The 18,305-nt window shown below is 38.5% G+C and overlaps 2 protein-coding genes across 2 annotated transcripts; one reads left to right on the forward strand and one right to left on the reverse strand.

Annotated features, from left to right (window-relative positions):
• Window positions 1–264: 264 nt before the first annotated feature.
• On the forward strand, window positions 265–5,105 carry LOC141704749 (putative leucine-rich repeat receptor-like protein kinase At2g19210). Its single transcript, XM_074507935.1, has 12 exons — window positions 265–842; window positions 934–1,412; window positions 1,625–1,766; window positions 1,854–1,925; window positions 2,015–2,086; window positions 2,333–2,413; window positions 2,582–2,784; window positions 2,859–3,061; window positions 3,338–3,464; window positions 4,033–4,095; window positions 4,205–4,394; window positions 4,546–5,105. The coding sequence occupies exons 1-12, from the start codon at window positions 265–267 to the stop codon at window positions 4,946–4,948; spliced, it is 2,613 nt and encodes an 870-aa protein (XP_074364036.1). The 3' UTR covers window positions 4,949–5,105.
• A 2,030-nt stretch (window positions 5,106–7,135) lies between these two features.
• Window positions 7,136–12,021, reverse strand: LOC141708940 (uncharacterized). Its single transcript, XM_074512791.1, has 6 exons — window positions 11,889–12,021; window positions 11,499–11,543; window positions 10,538–10,697; window positions 8,831–9,364; window positions 7,589–7,705; window positions 7,136–7,502 (listed from the first exon to the last, which is right to left on the reverse strand). The coding sequence occupies exons 2-5, from the start codon at window positions 11,515–11,517 to the stop codon at window positions 7,606–7,608; spliced, it is 813 nt and encodes a 270-aa protein (XP_074368892.1). The 5' UTR covers window positions 11,518–11,543; window positions 11,889–12,021; the 3' UTR covers window positions 7,136–7,502; window positions 7,589–7,605.
• Between the last annotated feature and the right edge of the window lie 6,284 nt (window positions 12,022–18,305).

Below are 18,305 nucleotides of genomic sequence, written 5' to 3' on the forward strand. Positions count from 1 at the left end.
TGGTATTCATCATCACCAAATACTTGGTGCACAAAGATGAGATTGTTTTCTGTGGCATGTTTTGTGTCTCTACTACTTATCCTCCATCTTCCGCTTATAGTTCACTCACAACATGATCAATCAGGTAAGAAAAATTTAACAATCTACATAGGTATAACATGTTTGATTTGTTAAAGAGTATAATATAAGATCTTGTTCGGGCCTTCCTCTACCATCTTAAGGTTTTAGTGTGACTGGTTACTTAACATGATTTTCCTTGCAAAAATGCCAAAGCTAACACAGTTTCATGGTCATGTAGGTTTTATAAGCATAGACTGCGGAATTTCTGCAAATTCCAGCTACACGGACAAACTGACTAACTTAAACTACGTATCAGATTCCGGCTTCACTGATGCCGGTGAAAGCAAGACCATACTGCCAATTTACCAGACTTCAGACGTTCCACAACAGTTTTTGGCACTCAGAAGCTTTCCTCGGGGAATTAGAAACTGTTATACCCTGAAGCCTGTTCAAGGACCTGGTCATAGGTACTTGATTCGTGCATGGTTTATGTACGGAAACTATGACTCAAAAGGCCTAATCCCACAATTTGAGATACATCTTGGAGTTGAGAAATGGGATAAAATATCATTCAGTGAAACAAATTCTCGTGTATCAACAGAGATCATCCATGTCCAATCATCAGAATATATTTACGTTTGTCTGGTAAATACAGGACAAGGAACGCCTTTCATATCAGCACTCGAGTTGAGGTACGTTAGTTATACCTGGTATCCAGCTGAATTTGGATCCCTGCAGCTTTTTGCACGGGTAGATTTTGGTGAAACACTTCTATTCCACAGGTACTTCATCTATGCTTTGATGTGTAACATGTACAATTGTCTCTTGTTACCGAGTCATGTACTAATACTAAATTGAAATTACAAATAACAGGTACAACGACGACATATATGATAGAATATGGGATCCAATTATTTACCTCAACAGTTCGTTAGTAAATAATCTGGAAACATGGAGGGAATCAGATTTCAATGTACCCTATAAAGTCATGAGGACAGCTATTGTACCGGACAATAGTAGTGAACCGTTGAAAATTTCATGGGTACCTTTAAATGCATCTGATCGTTTTATAATCTGCTTGCACTATGGTGAGGTGCAGACACTGCAAAGCAATGAAACCAGAGAATTCAATATGTATTTGAATGGGAACCTCTGGACTCCTAACGATCTGCCTATAACTCCGTCTTATCAGACTCCTAGTTCAGTATTCAGTACTGGACCTGAGTTATCAGCGTCTAGGCATGAGATTGTGATGCAGAAAACCGAAAGGTCAACTCTACCCCCTATCATAAACGCATTAGAGGTTTATTCTGTTAGGAAATTTCAGCAATCACAAACTGATGATCAAGATGGTAATTTTTATTCCACTTTTTGTTATTTTTTTCCAAGGATTGAAAGTGTCATCAGATTGTTGTACTCTCAAAACATGAAACTATGAACTATCCATGCACATATATGAGAGTTGAGACTGGATAAGATGAAAAATAGATAACAGAACTGAAGTAAACAATCCTAGATCTTTATTTCAGCATAATATGCAGTTCATCCTTTGTCACCTTTTTAGCTAGTTCCATCATGGACATTAAGTCGGTTTATAAAGTTCAAAAAGAAAACTGGCAAGGAGATCCGTGTGCACCACAGGCTCATGCATGGAACGGTATTGGATGCAGCTATAATGACTCTGATTTGCCAAGGATCACATCCTTGTAAGCACTTGCTTTTAATTTAATTAAATTTACAAATCAGTAACTCTTCTTCATATTTACTAAATTCAAAATTCAACTTGTTTTTAGGAACTTATCCTCAAGCGGATTACATGGGAATATTGCGTCTTCTATAGCCAACCTCAGAATGATAAGATCTCTGTAAGAACATTGGATACTAATCCTGCTGACAAAGTTAAACTATGTTGTGCTAATGCAGCTAAACACATGGAAATCATATGAATTTTTAGGGATTTGTCAAACAATAACTTGTCGGGGAAGATACCTGATTTTTTATCGCAACTGACCTTCTTGAGGATCCTGTAAGTTTATCTTGAAGCCTGCTATTAGTTGTTCACCCTCAGTTTATTTGTACGATTTATTGAAGCATTTCAATGTTGTCCATTCACTGTAATGGCAATATTTTGTATACCTCCTCTTAATTCAAGGTAATGTTATAACTTGCACCATACAGATATGTCTGTGCATCTGCTATCTGGTGCACAAATACATTTATAAGATCAGTAAAAATTATAAGTGCAGTACTAATAGTTATTTTAATTTTGCAGAAACATAAAAGGAAACAATTTCACAGGTTCAGTTCCCTCGGACCTCCTAAAAAAGTCCGAAAGTGGACTTTTGTTACTAAGGTGTGCTTTACCTCCATCATATTAATGATAGACTAAAAATGTATTCCAGTTATGTCTTTAGTGAAACAAACAATACAAGACAGAGCCTCACTGATGATACCTAATATCATTTTTGCAAAATTTATTGGTAAAACAGAGCAAATTGAATGCAAATTGTGCATAGATAAGAAATCTTACTGTTTGGTTCATTACATATAGCACGGATGCAAGTCTGGGAGGTGGAGACACAAATCGATGCCAGTCATCTTCATGCAAAAAGAGCAGTAACAAGTCTACAATTAAGATAGCAGCTGCAGTTGCTTCTGCGGTTGTGCTGATCCTTATTGCTCTAATAATTATCCTGTTGATAGTAAGATATAGAAAACAAAAAGGTATAAATTATCAATGCTGCCTTTTTTTCAGGATAAATGGAAATTTCAGTGTGATTAGAAAGTAAATTTTGCAGAACTTAATAAGGATATCTCCTTGGAGACCATGAAGCGTCGCTTCACCTATTCTGAAATCCTAAAAATCACCAACAATTTGGAGAAAATTGTTGGAAGAGGAGGATTTGGCACAGTATATCATGGCCGTATTGGTAATAACCAAGTTGCTGTTAAAATGCTCTCAGCAACATCAGCTCAGGGCTACAAGGAGTTCCAGACCGAGGCAAGTTATACAAATAATTCAACCTCCACCTTACATCTGATAGAGCTATCCTTTGTTGATAAGTTTATAGTTTTATAGACCAACTCATACAGAATTGAAAATTCCAAACCATACAGTTTCAGCAAAAAGACATAACTATTATCTATTTTTGCATACTATCCTAACCGAGAACTGTCAAAAAATATTTTTAGCAAAACAAATTTGTCGTACCAGTTGCCTGCATCTTTTTGTTATCCTAATGTTCATTGACACATTAAATCTGACTCTAAATTGCAGGCTAAGCTTCTTATGGGAATTCATCATAAAAATTTAACAGCTCTTGTCGGCTACTGCAAGGAAAAAAAGCATTTAGGAATTATCTACGAATACATGGCCAATGGAGATCTAGAAAGATATCTAGCAGGTACATGCTATGGCAGAATCATCACTTATAAATTTTACCTTAAGTACAATTAGGAAGTTTTGAGACATGAAAAACCTAACAAATAGCCAAGGTTGGATAAAATTGTAACGCAGATTGAGAGCCCGAGACTATGTATGATTCACCTGGTTCATATTATACCAGAAGAATGTGAACTGAATAGGATCAATATAACTAACCGTCATTTCCTACCAACCTCTAGAACTGATGCAATCAGTATATGATTTCAAGCTATTTACCAACACCAAGTCAATCTTGAATCTACATATAACAAACAAAAACTATTGTCACGTATAGATTCAGGCAGAACTATAGAACATTGAACCAGTAGCAGTGCTGGATCCTTATTGTATTACCACAGAAGGCAGTGTCCAAATTGTATTACACCCTATTTAGGTCCAAATTGTAAAAGCTAATTAGCAAAAATATATAAGTTACTAAGTTCCAAGTAGCGGGACAAACACATATAACAACTTAGAAATTTGAAGGATAAAAGTACCTTGGGAGGTTTACTTTTTAGCTTGTGATAACCAGTTGCACTTGTATACAGGTAGAACTTCATATGTCCTGAGTTGGGAACAGAGAATTTGGATCGCGATTGATGCTGCAGAAGGTTAGCCAATAAGCTTAAATTGTCCACCCTCTCACGTGAATTTTCAGTTTAAAAAACATTTGTACGCGTTATTACCATAATGTTGACACCAGTACATAAACTATCACAGGCTTTGAGTATCTGCATCACGGTTGCAAGCGACCAATAATCCACAGAGACGTAAAATCAACAAATATCTTACTCACGGAGAATTTTCAAGGTAAACTTTCAGATTTTGGCTTGTCCAGAGTTATCCCATTCGAAGCTGCTAGTCACATAACCACAGAAGTTGCTGGAACTCCTGGCTACCTTGATCCTGAGTACGTATTAACCATACACATATATCGTCCTAATCCTAGCGCCTTATTATTTTCAAAGACTATGCATGCACTAATGTGACAAAGCTAAGTCTTATTGGATGTATCAGCTCAATTAGTAGCGTGTAAATTTTACCTTGTTTCTGGCTCGCAGGTATTACAGATCAAATCGATTGACTGAGAAAAGTGATGTTTATAGTTTTGGAATTGTCCTCCTAGAAATAATCACAGGACGGCCAGCTGTAGGGACCGATTATGACCGTGAGCACATAGTTCAGTGGGTCAGGTCCAGAATTAAGGAAGGGGACGCCAAAGTTATTGTTGATTCGAGGATAAGGGACAATGTTGATGTTAATTCTGTCTGGAAAGCTGTAGAAATAGCATTGTTGTGTGTAACCATTGCTTCTGACAAAAGGCCGCCTATGAATATTGTGGTTACTCAGTTGAAAGAGTGCTTAGCAACAGACTTAATTTGGGATGACGCAAGACAAAAAGAATTAATTGGAGTAATGTCCCTTAATTTAGAAAGCGATGTATTAAGTCCTCAGCCGCGATGAGGCCTTATGAAATGGTTTCATGGGATTCAGCCAATGGTGCAATTTCCTTGGTGTGGTTTATTGATGTATTGGATTTGGTTTGGTTTATAATTTGGATTGTGTATTTGCCTACATTTGGCGAGGTTTGATTCTTCAGTTGTCATACCTGCAGCTTCTATTCTGGGCTTATAATGTTGTACAAACATAGTCTTTGTATTACTAGCATTCATTATCAATAAAGTTGTATACAAACGTTTACTGTTTACATAAATTGAACAATCAATTAGACTGTAATGTTTCTGGTATTGGGATTCAGTGGTGATTATTCAGTAATGTTTCTGGTATTTATGTTTATTCTTGCTGAGCAGCTGGTGAACGATCATTTGTCGTGGTACAGACTGTGATCGGGTGCAATGCTGAAGAACTTGCTGAAGGGGTGAGTTTCAGGTTTCCCTGTACAGGGTAGCCAGGCTGGGTCGAATCCTGAAGGGACGAAGTTTTCTGCAGATCGAATACTTGTCATAAACAAGTTTTACGAGGTATTCAGAATCATGGATGTCACTCGAATGTTATTGAGAAGAACATTGAATTGAATTATACAAGACTTGGCCATATTTTACTCATTGACCTAATTGATGCAACACTATCTTCTCATATACAAATATAACTTAGATCAGCAACAAGATTATGCTAATTCCATTGTCAACGTTTGGACTGAGGAGGAAACAGTAGATTAGTTGATTGTGTATATTTCATGGCTTATTAAGATGAGGTTAAAACAGTTTAACAAGCTGACTCAGATATATCACAGGGTTTGAGTATCTGCATCATGGTTGCAAGCCACCAATAATCCACAGAGATGTCAAATCGACAAATATCTTACTGACAGAATTTTCAAGGCAAACTTGCGGATTTTGGCTTGTCTAGAGTTATTCCATTCGAAGCTGGTAGCCACATAACCACTGTAGTTGCTGGAACTCCTGGCTACCTTGACCCCGAGTACGTATGGAAATGTACTTATAAATTTGCATACTTATCTGGTCCTCTGCTAACACCTCCGAGTCGAGTCGAGTTTTTCCTTAACGAGTTCGAGTTCGAGTTTTTTCTTAACGAGTCGAGTCGAGTTCAAAAAGTTTAACGATCAGATTTTCATGTTCGAACTCGAGTTCGTTAACAACCGAGTCGAGTTCGAGTTGTTCACGAACTTTTTGAGTCGAGTTCGAGTTGGTCAATAATTTTTTAATTTTTTTGGTCTTTTTTCACAATTAGAGTCCAAACAAGACCCAACCCAAATAAAATAAAATTGAAGTCCAGTCCAATTAGGAAGACACATGTAGAGAATAGAGCATGCTCATGTATATATTTAGATTTTTTATGCATATTGCTTATCGAGTCGAGTTCGAGTCGAGTGTAACGAGTCGAGTCGATCTCGAGTCAATCTCGACTCGAGTTCAAGTCGACCACTTGTAAAACTCGGATCGACTCGATAAGTTGTACGAGCATATTTTCTTGTTCGAACTCGAGCTCGATTATTTAATGAGTCGAGTCGAGTTAAACGAGTCGAGTCGAGCCTAACGATCAGCTCGATTCGTTAACGGCCCTAACCTTAATATTTTGTTGCAGTAGGAAGTTACGCGACAAAGCTAAATACTAGTGAAAGCAGTGTTTATAACTTAATTTGCTTGTAGCTCGCAGATACTACAGATCAAATCGATTGACCGAGAAAAGTGATGTTTATAGTTTTGGAATCGTCCTCTTGGAAATAATCACAGGCCAACCAGCTATAGGGATCGACGATGAACGTGAGAACATTGTTCAGTGGGTTAAGTCTAGGATCGAGGACGGGGACATCAAAGTAGTTGTTGATTCGAGGATAAGGGAAAATGTTGACGGTAATTCTGTCTGGAAAGCTGTAGAAATAGCATTGTTGTGTGTTTCTACAGCTTCCGACAACAGACCTACGAATTTTGTGGTTACTCACTTGAAAGAGAGCTTATCAACAGATTTAGCTTGGGATGAGACAAGGGAAAAAGAATTAATCGGAATAATGTCTCTGAATTTAGACAGCGATGTATCAGGTCCTCAGCGATGTATCTGTATTTAATTAATCTATTAACCCCACGAATAAACCATATTTTGTGCAGAAAGGATGAGATTGGTTTCTGAATCAAGTTTTGGCTCTCTACCACTCATCCTCTTTATCTTGCACTGTAACATCACAAGATGATCAATCTGGTCAGGAAAAATTTGACAATTTATATTCATCATGCATTTCTGTGTTTTTTCTTACAAAGATAGGCCAAAACTAATACATTTCAAGAACTTTTGATCTTTAAATGCTACGATCTGCCAATGCATTTGTTATACACAAGCCTACTAATTATGATGTCGATTGTAACAAAAATATGGGTGAACTCAAAGACGGAACCAGGGAATTTACATTCTCTTACCAAATCACCTACAAATCTTATATTTATGAAATGGAGCTTTGAAACCCTGCAGATATCATTTGCTCTTCAACTCATCATTTGGTAATCAGATAGTGGTGTAACAGAACCATAATTTGCTTTAGGTCCTAAAAAATAGTAAACATCATATGTTAAGAAAATTCCACAGCATACTGAAATGTATAATTTTCATCAGAATATTCCAAACACTAACCTGTAGGGCTCACACTATTACTCCTTTTTCCATATGTTAATGAAAGCAGACTTCAAAGTCCCCCAAATAGATGATTTTGTCTGAATTTTTTCTACCGTCTGTTCTTTACTTAATTCCCTGTACAATCAGCTTTTAGCTTAATTTATGTAGTTCACAAGCATACACACAGTTACATACACATGGAGATTATAATCAATCTTCTTAAGGTAATTCCGGTCACAAATGTATACATGACTCAATCTTTTATCCAATAGCATCTTGCCGTCATAATCGTGTTATAGAAGTAGGGGGTTGAGGGCCCTAAGTACGTACTCATGTAACTTACGTGAGATGCAAAGTATTTTATATGTGAATGCAGAGGGGCATTTGGTAAAAGCAGGATTTGTGCATATTACTACAGTCAACCTACTAATCTACAGTCTACACTATGATTTTAGGTGACCCCCCTTAAGTATTTTCTCTTAAATAAACATATATTTGCAATCAGTTTACTTTGAGACTTGGGGTTTGGATCATTTACTTAGACTTGGATATAGACATTTTAAAAGTATGAACTATGAACGCAGTTGTAAAATCAAACAGAATAGTCTAAGACTACCAGAAAAACTAATACCACTATACCAAATATGATAGTTATTTATTCCCCATAATCCAACTATAGAAAGTCAAATACCAAAACCAACCCCTTTTCCCAACTTTTGAAAAAACACATCATCTGATGAAATGAAGCATATAATCCAAACGATATGTTTACTTAAGTTGAATGAGATTATATCATCTGAATCACCATTAATACCTATATCTTGCCCCAAAACAAATTAATTTTATGTCAGATCAAAAGCTTCGATGGAACTAACTAAACAAAATCAGGGCAAAGATACTTTTTATTAAGTTCTATTTTCGTACACAAAAGCTTATATATAATCTAAAGGGATCCGAGATACAAATGTTAAATACAATGTTAAATACAATGTCAAATCCAACTTCTTTTTATATATATACAAAACCTTGTAATCAAAAATATATTGGGTCATGGAATCCGATGTGAACATTAGTATAGAATCAATTGTAATAAACACTATTAAAGACACATTACACCACTGGCGTATCTTAACTCTTTCTGGTGGCTATAAGTTCAATTGTGCTTCACATCCACACCTTGATCTCTCTTAAATTTAATCTAGTCTAGTCACAGTATAAAGCAGCTTGAGAAAAAATTCAGAAGAATAAATAAACACTAACCTTGCAGAATTTTGATGTTCCTCTTTACTGTTCTCCGGTACATTCGGAATTGAATTTTCATGAGAAGGTTGATGTTCTTCATTTTGGCTTTCTGAACTATCAACATCAGGCACAGATTCACATGTCGTTTCCTCTTTACTGTTGTCTGGTATATTCGGAATTGAATTTTCATTAGAAGGTTGAAGTTCTTCATTTTGGCTTTCTGAACTATCAACATTAGACACGGATTCAAAGTGTGTTTCCTCTTCAGCATCTTCAGATTTTTTTGCACATGAAACATCAACCAATGGTTGCCGAATGCATTGATTAAATTCTTCCTTTTGAGCTTTCTCAGCATTGCTTTTTAAGCCAGATGAAGAATGACTATCCCTCACTTCTGTTTCGGATGAAACTTCCTTCCTGGCATTTGAGGAAGGCAACTTGGAATTGTATTCCAGCTCCTGCATTATTTTCTTTACAACGTAGTACGATCCCCCCACTTCTTGCATAGCACGAGAAACAGTTGGGAACTTCCCTAAATTATCACCTCGGTATCTATACAAAAATAATATTTTCCTTGCTTTAGATGTACGTGTCAGGATAACAAGTAGAAGTGGCTGCATCTACAAATAAAGTTGTGTCTTTACTATGAAAAAACATAATGTTGAAACTTAAAAACAATACTGATCGAGCATAATGCACTTTATACTTTTTGCACTCTCGCCACAATTCAAATGGGACAGAATTATAATAAGCATTCATTTATGCACTTGATAGTAGCGATGTTGATTGAGCATCACCTACTCATAGCAGAATTGTTCCTCTTTCTCTTCAATTTATTTGAAAATGTAAGGCTATAAATGTCTGTATTAACTTTCTGGTGACTTGATTCTTTACCGTAAAATTGAAGGATCTCTCTTGTTATATCCGTTATATATCTGGTTAAGAAAGATAGTTATAATATTGGATAATAAGACACATATGTGGACATTTAGCTCACCGCATAAGACCACTACTAAAATATAGAGAAAAACTGCATATGACAAGTTTCTGCAAATATATATATATATATATAAAGTATTCTCATTACAGAGAAGGCTATAACCTAAACTTTAACAGCTCTAGTGTAAGTTACCTAATTATAAGTAGACTTGTGAAATAATCGACCTTATTTTGTGAATCAATGGGTTGAAACAACACATAGTATAATATATTTTGCCATGCTTGGTCAAGGTAGAGATATGGGTGACGATCCTTACTACTGGAGTAAGTCTACTTCATATATTTATAAACCATAACATACATAAGCAGAAAAGGTTGCGGCCATTCAAGCCAGAGATTGATAACAAAAAACTGTTAACAAATATCTTTTATGTAAGAAATAACCTAAATAAGAAGGGTGGTCTTGAAAAACCTATCAAAAGACCGTGGAGGAATATAAGACTGCACGAAAATTTTTATTTAAGGTATGTAGGCAAAAAATAATTCATGAGCAATTCAGTGAGGGTTTTGGGCCTTTCGAGTTTTGACTAGAAATTGTTCAGATATTCTTTCCTCACTCAGCCAAAATAAAAATAGGTTAACAACCTTAATGAACTGAATGATGCAGCAGAACCCCATTGACTTGTTAAGGAATGACCACTAGATGTCTCTGCTAAAGTTGCTATCACAAGTGATACGTAACTTGGGTGAAAATTACTTATTAAGTAATTGAAGGATGAATAATACCTGTTCACAAATGATTCGACCATGACACGTCTCTCGCCTATAGGCATCCGTTTCCCTGTCCTTTTAACTTTTGGTGCATCACAAGGAACTGAAGCAGCATATGACGACCTTGCACGACACCAAGCTTTCGATCCACGAGCAAGATTAGAGATCTCCTTCACTATCATCCAACACCATTAAATACGCAAATTAGAACCTAACAATTTCTTGCCCCCAATTTATTCTAAATTCCAAATCTAGTTGAGAGGCTGCTTAGACAGCTTTGCATTCAAAATAATTGCAACAATACATCTGTCTGTATTTAGAATAATGTAACTGAATTATTGAATGATAAATTTAATACATTCACATATAAAACTAAAAAACCTAGAGCCTAACAAGAAAAAGTCGTAACTATTAATTTATTTAGAACAGAAACACAAAGACAAGAAAACACAAATCGTTTAAAGGTCATAACAAGACTTCCCTAGCACCAGAGACTATAAAGCTTTTCGGAAGAGTCCAAAAAGGCATGCATAGTAACACTGGGACTCCTAGGTCTATAATGTAATATTCGAAGATCGTTTTAATAAAATTGCAACAGCACAATTCTTAATAACTGCAAAATCCGTAAATCAAGTCCAGATATTAACCATCTCTTCGCGATTACATAACGCAATTTCAATCACATAACTAATCACTACAAAACAAACACAATCACATTCAATATCTAACCAAAAAGATCACAGATCAGCTTAAAATATATTTTATATTCACCACCTAAAAAATTAAACACGAGATCTATCATAACCACACTAACATCAAACATGCAAATCAAGTTCATAGACTGCGCACAGAGCATACATTTAACAACAAACATACATTTTCATAAATATTGCAAAAATTACATAAGTAAATAATGATCCGTGTATAAACACATACATATAGAGGATACATATATACACTAAAGAAGGGATTGAACCTCGTTTAAGAGCCTGCATTGCTAGAGAGCTTGGCGGACTCGAACCTGAAACCATTGTTTAGAATAATTAACTACTACATCTAACTGTTCTCGTAAATTTAATTTAAAATATTTTACAATTACGATTGAAAGAGATCACTAAAAACAAGGCGTAAATCAAACTACAAAATTATACCCCATTTCTCGTATTATAGTTTAACCGCACCAAGTAGATGACATTTGTCGACAAAATGTCGTCTACGTTAAGGTCATAATAAAATGAACACTAATCTAAACAACTTTCAATATTCATGAATTAAGCTAAAAATAGGGATCAATTAAAGTACGCACAAAAAGCATACACAATTATATGAAATTACATGGCAAGTGTGTGTGTGTAAGAAGACTTACAGAGATTCAAAGTAGAGAGCGAGAAAGGATGTCAGTGATAAACCCTAAACCCCCAATTCTAACAGCTGGGAGAGGTTTTGAATATTTGGTACGGGTTCAGTATTAACATATTTTATTTTATTTGGTATGTTCAGTGTTTGTAAAAGTTTTACAAAGTTGGCGATTATTAATCGCTAATCGGTAGAAAATCAAAATAATTAAGTGAAAATCGGGTTAAAAATATTTTTTACAGAAAATTATTTTTTACAGAAAATTATTTTTTATTTAGTATTTTTAGTGTTTGTAAAAGTTGGTGATTAATTGGGATTAATCGGCAATTAATCGTTATTCGGTAGAAAATCGAATTGATTAAGCGAAAATCGGGTTAAAAATTATTTTTTACGAAAATCGGTTAAAAATCGAAAAATAGCGGATTAGTCGGTCAAAAATCGGATTAATTGGTCAAAAATTGGGTATTGCTTGTTCATTTTTTCAATGTGAGCTTTTACTTTAGCACAAATATTTTGAAATATTTCAAATCTCTTCTTCGATTCTACATGTATCATGTCACTTTTTGGAAAAGAAAGTAGATTCACCGGAATGAATGGATTGATGTCATACACCACCTCAAAAGGAGAACGATTTGTAGTTGTTACGTCCAGAATCCTTCGATAAGAAAGAACAACCTTCGACCTGCAAAGAACGCCCTTCGGCTGCTACCTGAAAAGGAAGCGAATGCGAGGGAGAGTCCCTCCGATTCACCTCGGGTGTAAGAATAAGTGATCTGGATGTAGAATGGGTTTTGGAAATATAAGAAAGTAGAGAGAATATAAGAGTATGTTGATAGAATTGTTCGCGTCTTACTTTCCCAGGGGTATTTATACTCAAACCCACCATAAATGCTCGCTCGTTACTTCTGGAGTAAAGACGAGGAGTGAAATTGGGTCGTTATGATCGAGGAATCTCAACGGTAGGAGGATAATGGGCCTTGACCTGTAGAACGGTGTGGGCCTTCGGTCTTAAGGTACGCTGGAAATTCGGCCCAATAGTATGCTCGACCAATGGGCCTTCGTTCATCGAGTCTTACTAGGCTCATAGCTAATATGTCCCTGTCTTTTGGTTGAGCCTACGGTCGGGCCGATGAACATCGATCTTGGCCCATTTTGGGGTCCGTAAACCCTAGGACAATCCTTCAGTTTTGTCGTGGTCTTCACTCATCCATGTGGTAGTATCGTGGGTGCATTGATGGGGTTAACTGTCTATCCGTCGTTTCATGGCACCATCTTAACCGTTGAATTCCAATCGTTTTCATCTGGGACGTCCATTTTAAAAAGCTCGGGAGGGGGTTTTTTGGCACCCAAACATTTAGGTTCCTTTTTTGGGCGGCAATATAAATACTTCCCTGCAACTTAGTTTATTTTTTACTTTCTGCCTCCAAGTACCAGAAAAACACTCTCAAATTTTAGCAAGACGGCCAACGCAAACTCCATTATTCCAGATCACCCAATCTCCGGAGAACAACATCTCGAAATCAGTAAGTGATGTTCCGTTTTTTTTCCTTTTGCCTGTTGAGTTTAAAGATGGCATGCGAAGGGTTCTGCGGGCAAGAACTTCCTTCGGAAAACTTCGTATGTAGAACATCCTTCGGGAGCCGACTCTAAGCGCTTTCTTTTTGGGTCGTTCGTTCGGTCTCAGGACATGTAATCGGTCACTTGTCTTTTTAATTTTTTCTTTGTCGTTTATCTGAGTAAATGGACTAATTTGTCTCTTTATTTTCGAATACAGGGACATGGACCGAGCGAACACCCTTGTTGGAACCTCTACCTCTCGTTCTGAGCTAACTGGGAGGGATCACTTTGGCTCGCTAGCGGCGTACCCTATGGCTAACAACCGTTCGGAGCTGTCGAAGGAGAGAGTGGGGCAGATGTATTTCGACTACTCCGTTCCCCGAGCCTACTTCTGGTTGTATGCCGCAAAGGGGGACGAGCGGATCTACGATACTACGGGTGTGCCGAAGGGCAACGGAGATTGTGTTGTGGGTATTTCCAAGGCAACATTCAAATGCGGTTTTAGAGTTCCATTGTTGAAGATTCTCAAGCGTCTCTTCAGCCAGATGGGAATCGCCTTGGGGCAGATGGACCCAAATGGGTTCATTCATATAAACTGCTTCCAAAATTGGTGCCTTCAAGCCGGTATTCAACTGCTCACCCGGCTCTTCCGGTTCCACTACGACTTCCAGAGGAACCCGAAGAGCCCGGGTTTTTACAACATTGCTCGCCAGGCTGGCCGAGCAGACTGGACAACACAAAATTCCAGTAATAAGACCACCCACACCCACTAGTGCTTTATCAGTGGGCCAAAGTTATCCAAGATATCGGTGTGGCATGAGGTCAACCCTTCAGCGCTCCTGATGCCAAACCTGAGCGACGTAGAGAAAGATTTATATTCATCCTTGATGGATGCGAAGGTCGACAAGCTCGATCCTGATGAGTTTCGGGATAAGGATTGGATCATCAGTTTGTGGGGTGGGGGTAACAGCTTTTTTCCTTGTATTTCTTTTTATATACATAACTTCCTTTTGTCTTCATTCTACAGTTAATTCTTCATTATGTTTTTATGCATTGTACACTTAACATTTGTAGCATTAGCTTGCTCATATCTTTCTTCTGTTTTCCCTTTTTCAGTGTCTTCCCGTGAAGCCTTTATCGAGAGGAAGAAGGCTAGGGCAGCCGGGAAGAGGGCTGCAGAGAAAGCGAAGAAGGCCGAGGAGGCCGGGAAGAAGGTTGTCCCAAACCCCTCGGTGAATGAAGGAGATTGGGGGCTGAGAGGGCGGTCCCGCTTCAGAAGGCCCCTCCTGCTTCTAAGGACATCCAGATGGATGACCTGGAATTTATGAGAGAAGAAGGCCCTCCCAAACGGCTCTGGAATCAAGAGGGGGTCGTTCAGACCTTTGTCCTTAACTGGGCGGTTCTGATGACTGACCACGCGGTGTACCCGGTGAGGCAGGCTACAAAGGAGGTGGCTTCAGACCTCTGCCACGGTCTTCATCTTCCAGCCGACCGGTCATTTTTTACAGCGGCCTCTCCGACCGAAGCCTACACAGAGCTTATGTCCTTCTTATCCCTTGTAAATATTTATTTTGCTTCTACTTGTTTAGTCCTTCATCGTCTTTTATCCTTCGGTTATCTGACATATTTCTTGGCTTGTGTATTTTTTGTAGGTCACTCCTTGAGCCGCTGTTGTGGAGGACAGGGTTCGTGATATGAAGGGGCGTATGGTCAGAGTTCATGAGCTAGAGTGGACGGTTACTTTCGGTCGAGGAGGAGCTGAGGAGAGTTCAGCTACAGAATAAAACCCCGATCGACCAGGCGACCGTGCTACAAAATGACAAGCAGTGGATGAAGGAGGATCTGGCCCGGGTGAATACGAGGACCGCTAATAGGAATGGCCAGCTTAAGAAGTACCCCAAGGAGTTTCGCACGACAAAGAAACAACTGGACCAGACCGAAGAGCGTTGCTTCCAGTTCAGCGCTGATTATGTCCTGGAGAAGGCCCACGACCTTGGCTAGGATTATAAGCAGTTGTTGGACGACATCTTGAAGGACCCCATAGGTCGGGAGGCCGTGGAAGCTCCTCCGGTCTCCTCCGCCGAAGACGAAGAGCTCTCCGGTGAAGACCTTCAGTCTTAGATTTTTTAACTTTTTATTTGTTACTCGATAGTCTTACCTTCGGGCCTTGTATCTTAACTCGCCTTGGGGCAAATTTTTATTTTTAAATATATCTTTTATTTGTCAGCATTTTGTTATTTTTATTCGTATTGTATCTTTGGCTTTATTTTTTGCCTTAATAATTTTTGCGTAGTATTTCTGCATCTTCGGCTTTATTTTTGCCTTAGCAGTTTTTTATGCAGTGTCCATCTTCGGCCCCGAGTGTTAAGGGGGCAAGTTTAGCCGGAAGAGAGACCTTGGGCCGTTAACACGAAAGAGATTTTGTCTTTTGGGTGAATGAACAAGGGGATGCCTTCTTTGGGTTGCCCCTAGGCGAGTGAGCCTTCGTTCCATCGGCCAAAAAGTATACTTAGAGAAATTTAAGTGAAACTTTAATTATTATTTTTATCCTGGGAGAGGAAGAGCTCGTTTTCTTCAGGATCGCCCCTAGACGAGACCTTATTCGCTCTTAAAGTTTACTTGTAAAAATTTTGTGTCAAGTTTTTAGGTTGAGGACGAAGGACTTGTCTTTTTTTGGATCGTCCCTAGACAATACCTTCTTCGTTCCTTCGGCAATAGTGTGCATTTATCGACAGAAATTATAAAGGTAAGGATGAAGGCGAATGTATTTTTCTAGGATTGCCCTTAAATATTCTTCGTTCATCCTAGTCGTGTCAATCCAAGTTATATTATTATAGCAGTCGTAGAGGGAAGGATATTATTCCTTTTAAGATTGCCCTTTGATAATATTTATTCGCCCTTTCGTTTTAAGCAAACCAAATGTGGCGGGTAAAGGGTTTATCGTCTTCGATATCGCCCCTAGATAATACTCATTCTCCCACTCAATTTGTCATAATTTTAAGTAATAAAGTTGTGTGAAGGAAGTGCATTTTCATTGATGATTAAGTCGTAACACTTTTTAATCATTAAATACAAATGAGAATAAAAGAATTTTTTCTTACTGATAAAATTTCTGAAGGCGACTAGCATGCCAAGTGTTCTTGATGGTTTCTCCAGCCAGTGTCTCCAACTTGTAAGTTTCGGGATGAATGACCTCAATCACCTCTTAAGGTCCTTCCCAATTTTGCTGAAGTTTCCCTTGTCTTGTTGGCATGGATGTAGCTAATTCCCATAGGACTAAGTCACCAACACCGAATGACCTCTTCTTAATTCTCGAATTATAGTGTTGGGCGATCCGCAGTAGATATTTTACGTTTCTTTGGTGAGCAGCCTCTCTTTCTTCTTCTAAGAAGTCTACGTTCTCCCTTAGTCCAAAGTTATTGACTTCCACATTGTAGACTTCTGTTCTATAAGACTCTAAGCCCACTTTGATCAAAAATAGGGCATCTGTTCCATAAGCCATTCTAAAGGGTGTTTCCTCGGTGGATGACCTGGGAGTTGTTCGGTAAGGCCATAAAACCCAAGGAGCTCATTGGCCCATTTTCCTTTGGCCTCGCCCAATCTTTTCTTAATTCCTTGAAATATTATCTTCGTTACTGCTTTGATAGCCCTGTTTCCTTATGGGTGTGCAATCGAGATGAACTTTTGTTAGACTCCGAAGTGATGCAGAAACTTTCAGAATTTATTCCCGACGAACTGTGTTCCATTTTTCGAGACACATACCTTTGGAATTCCGAACCTTAGGATGACTTGTTTAAGAAAGAATTTCTTGGCAGCTTCTTAGGTTATGGCGGAAAGTGGCTTGGCTTCGACCCACTTGGTCATGTAATCGATAGTGATGATACAGTATTTCACCTGTATTGTGCTGGTGGGAAGAATGTCGACAATGTCTAAGGCCCATATGGTGAAGGGTATGGGACTCAGAACCGATGCCATTTCCTCTTGAGGCTGCTTTGGCACTATGGCGAACAGTTTACACTGTTTGTACTTCTTTGCATATTCGCTCGCATCGGCTCACAAAGTCGGCCAAAAAAATCCTTGACGAAGGATCTTAAAGGCAATTGACCAACCGGCCAGATGTTCTCCGCAAATTCCTTTATGTGCCGCTTCCAAGGCCTGTTGTTGCTCTTCGGGATTCAAGCACCTTAAAAGGGGCTGACTAGCCAAGTGACGATACATCTTTCCGCTGATAATACTGTAGCTTGATGCCCTATACTTTACTTTTTGGGCTTCCCTTCGGTCCAGGGGAGGATTTCTTTTTCTAGGAAATTCCGAATTGGGGCCATCTAATCGGCGCCTTGGTGTATTTTGAGGCAGTCTTTCCTTTCGATCGAAGGCGTCTTGGCTTCGGTGAGGTAGATGGAACTAGTTAGGCTATGTGTATCAGCCGAAGCTAGCCTGGATAGGGCATATGCCTGACTGTTATTTTCCCTGCCTATCCGACTTAGTTCAAAGGTTTCAAATGACATAGATGAATCTTTTACCTTGGTGGCGTAGGCTTTCGTTCGGGGATCCCATTGCTCGTACTCTCCCGAGAAGTGCTTAACCACCAGTATGGAGTCACTAAAGGCCTCTAAGTGCTTCGCTTCGAGGTTTCGGGCCAGCTCCATTCCAGTTAAAAGAGCTTCATATTCTGCTTTATTGTTGGTGGGGGGAAGGTTAATCGATGGCTTGACATATTTCAAACCTGTTAGGGCTAGAGAGGATTAAGCTTGCCCCAAACTTCTTCCTGGTGACCGAACCGTCTATAAAGAGCTTCCATTTTGCGGGGGTCTGAATGAGTTGTTCCTCGGGTGCAAGGTCCTTTGGTCCTGAGAACGTACATTCGACC

Source organism: Apium graveolens, chromosome 2, assembly GCF_009905375.1.
Source record: "Apium graveolens cultivar Ventura chromosome 2, ASM990537v1, whole genome shotgun sequence".
Lineage (NCBI taxonomy): Eukaryota > Viridiplantae > Streptophyta > Magnoliopsida > Apiales > Apiaceae > Apium > Apium graveolens.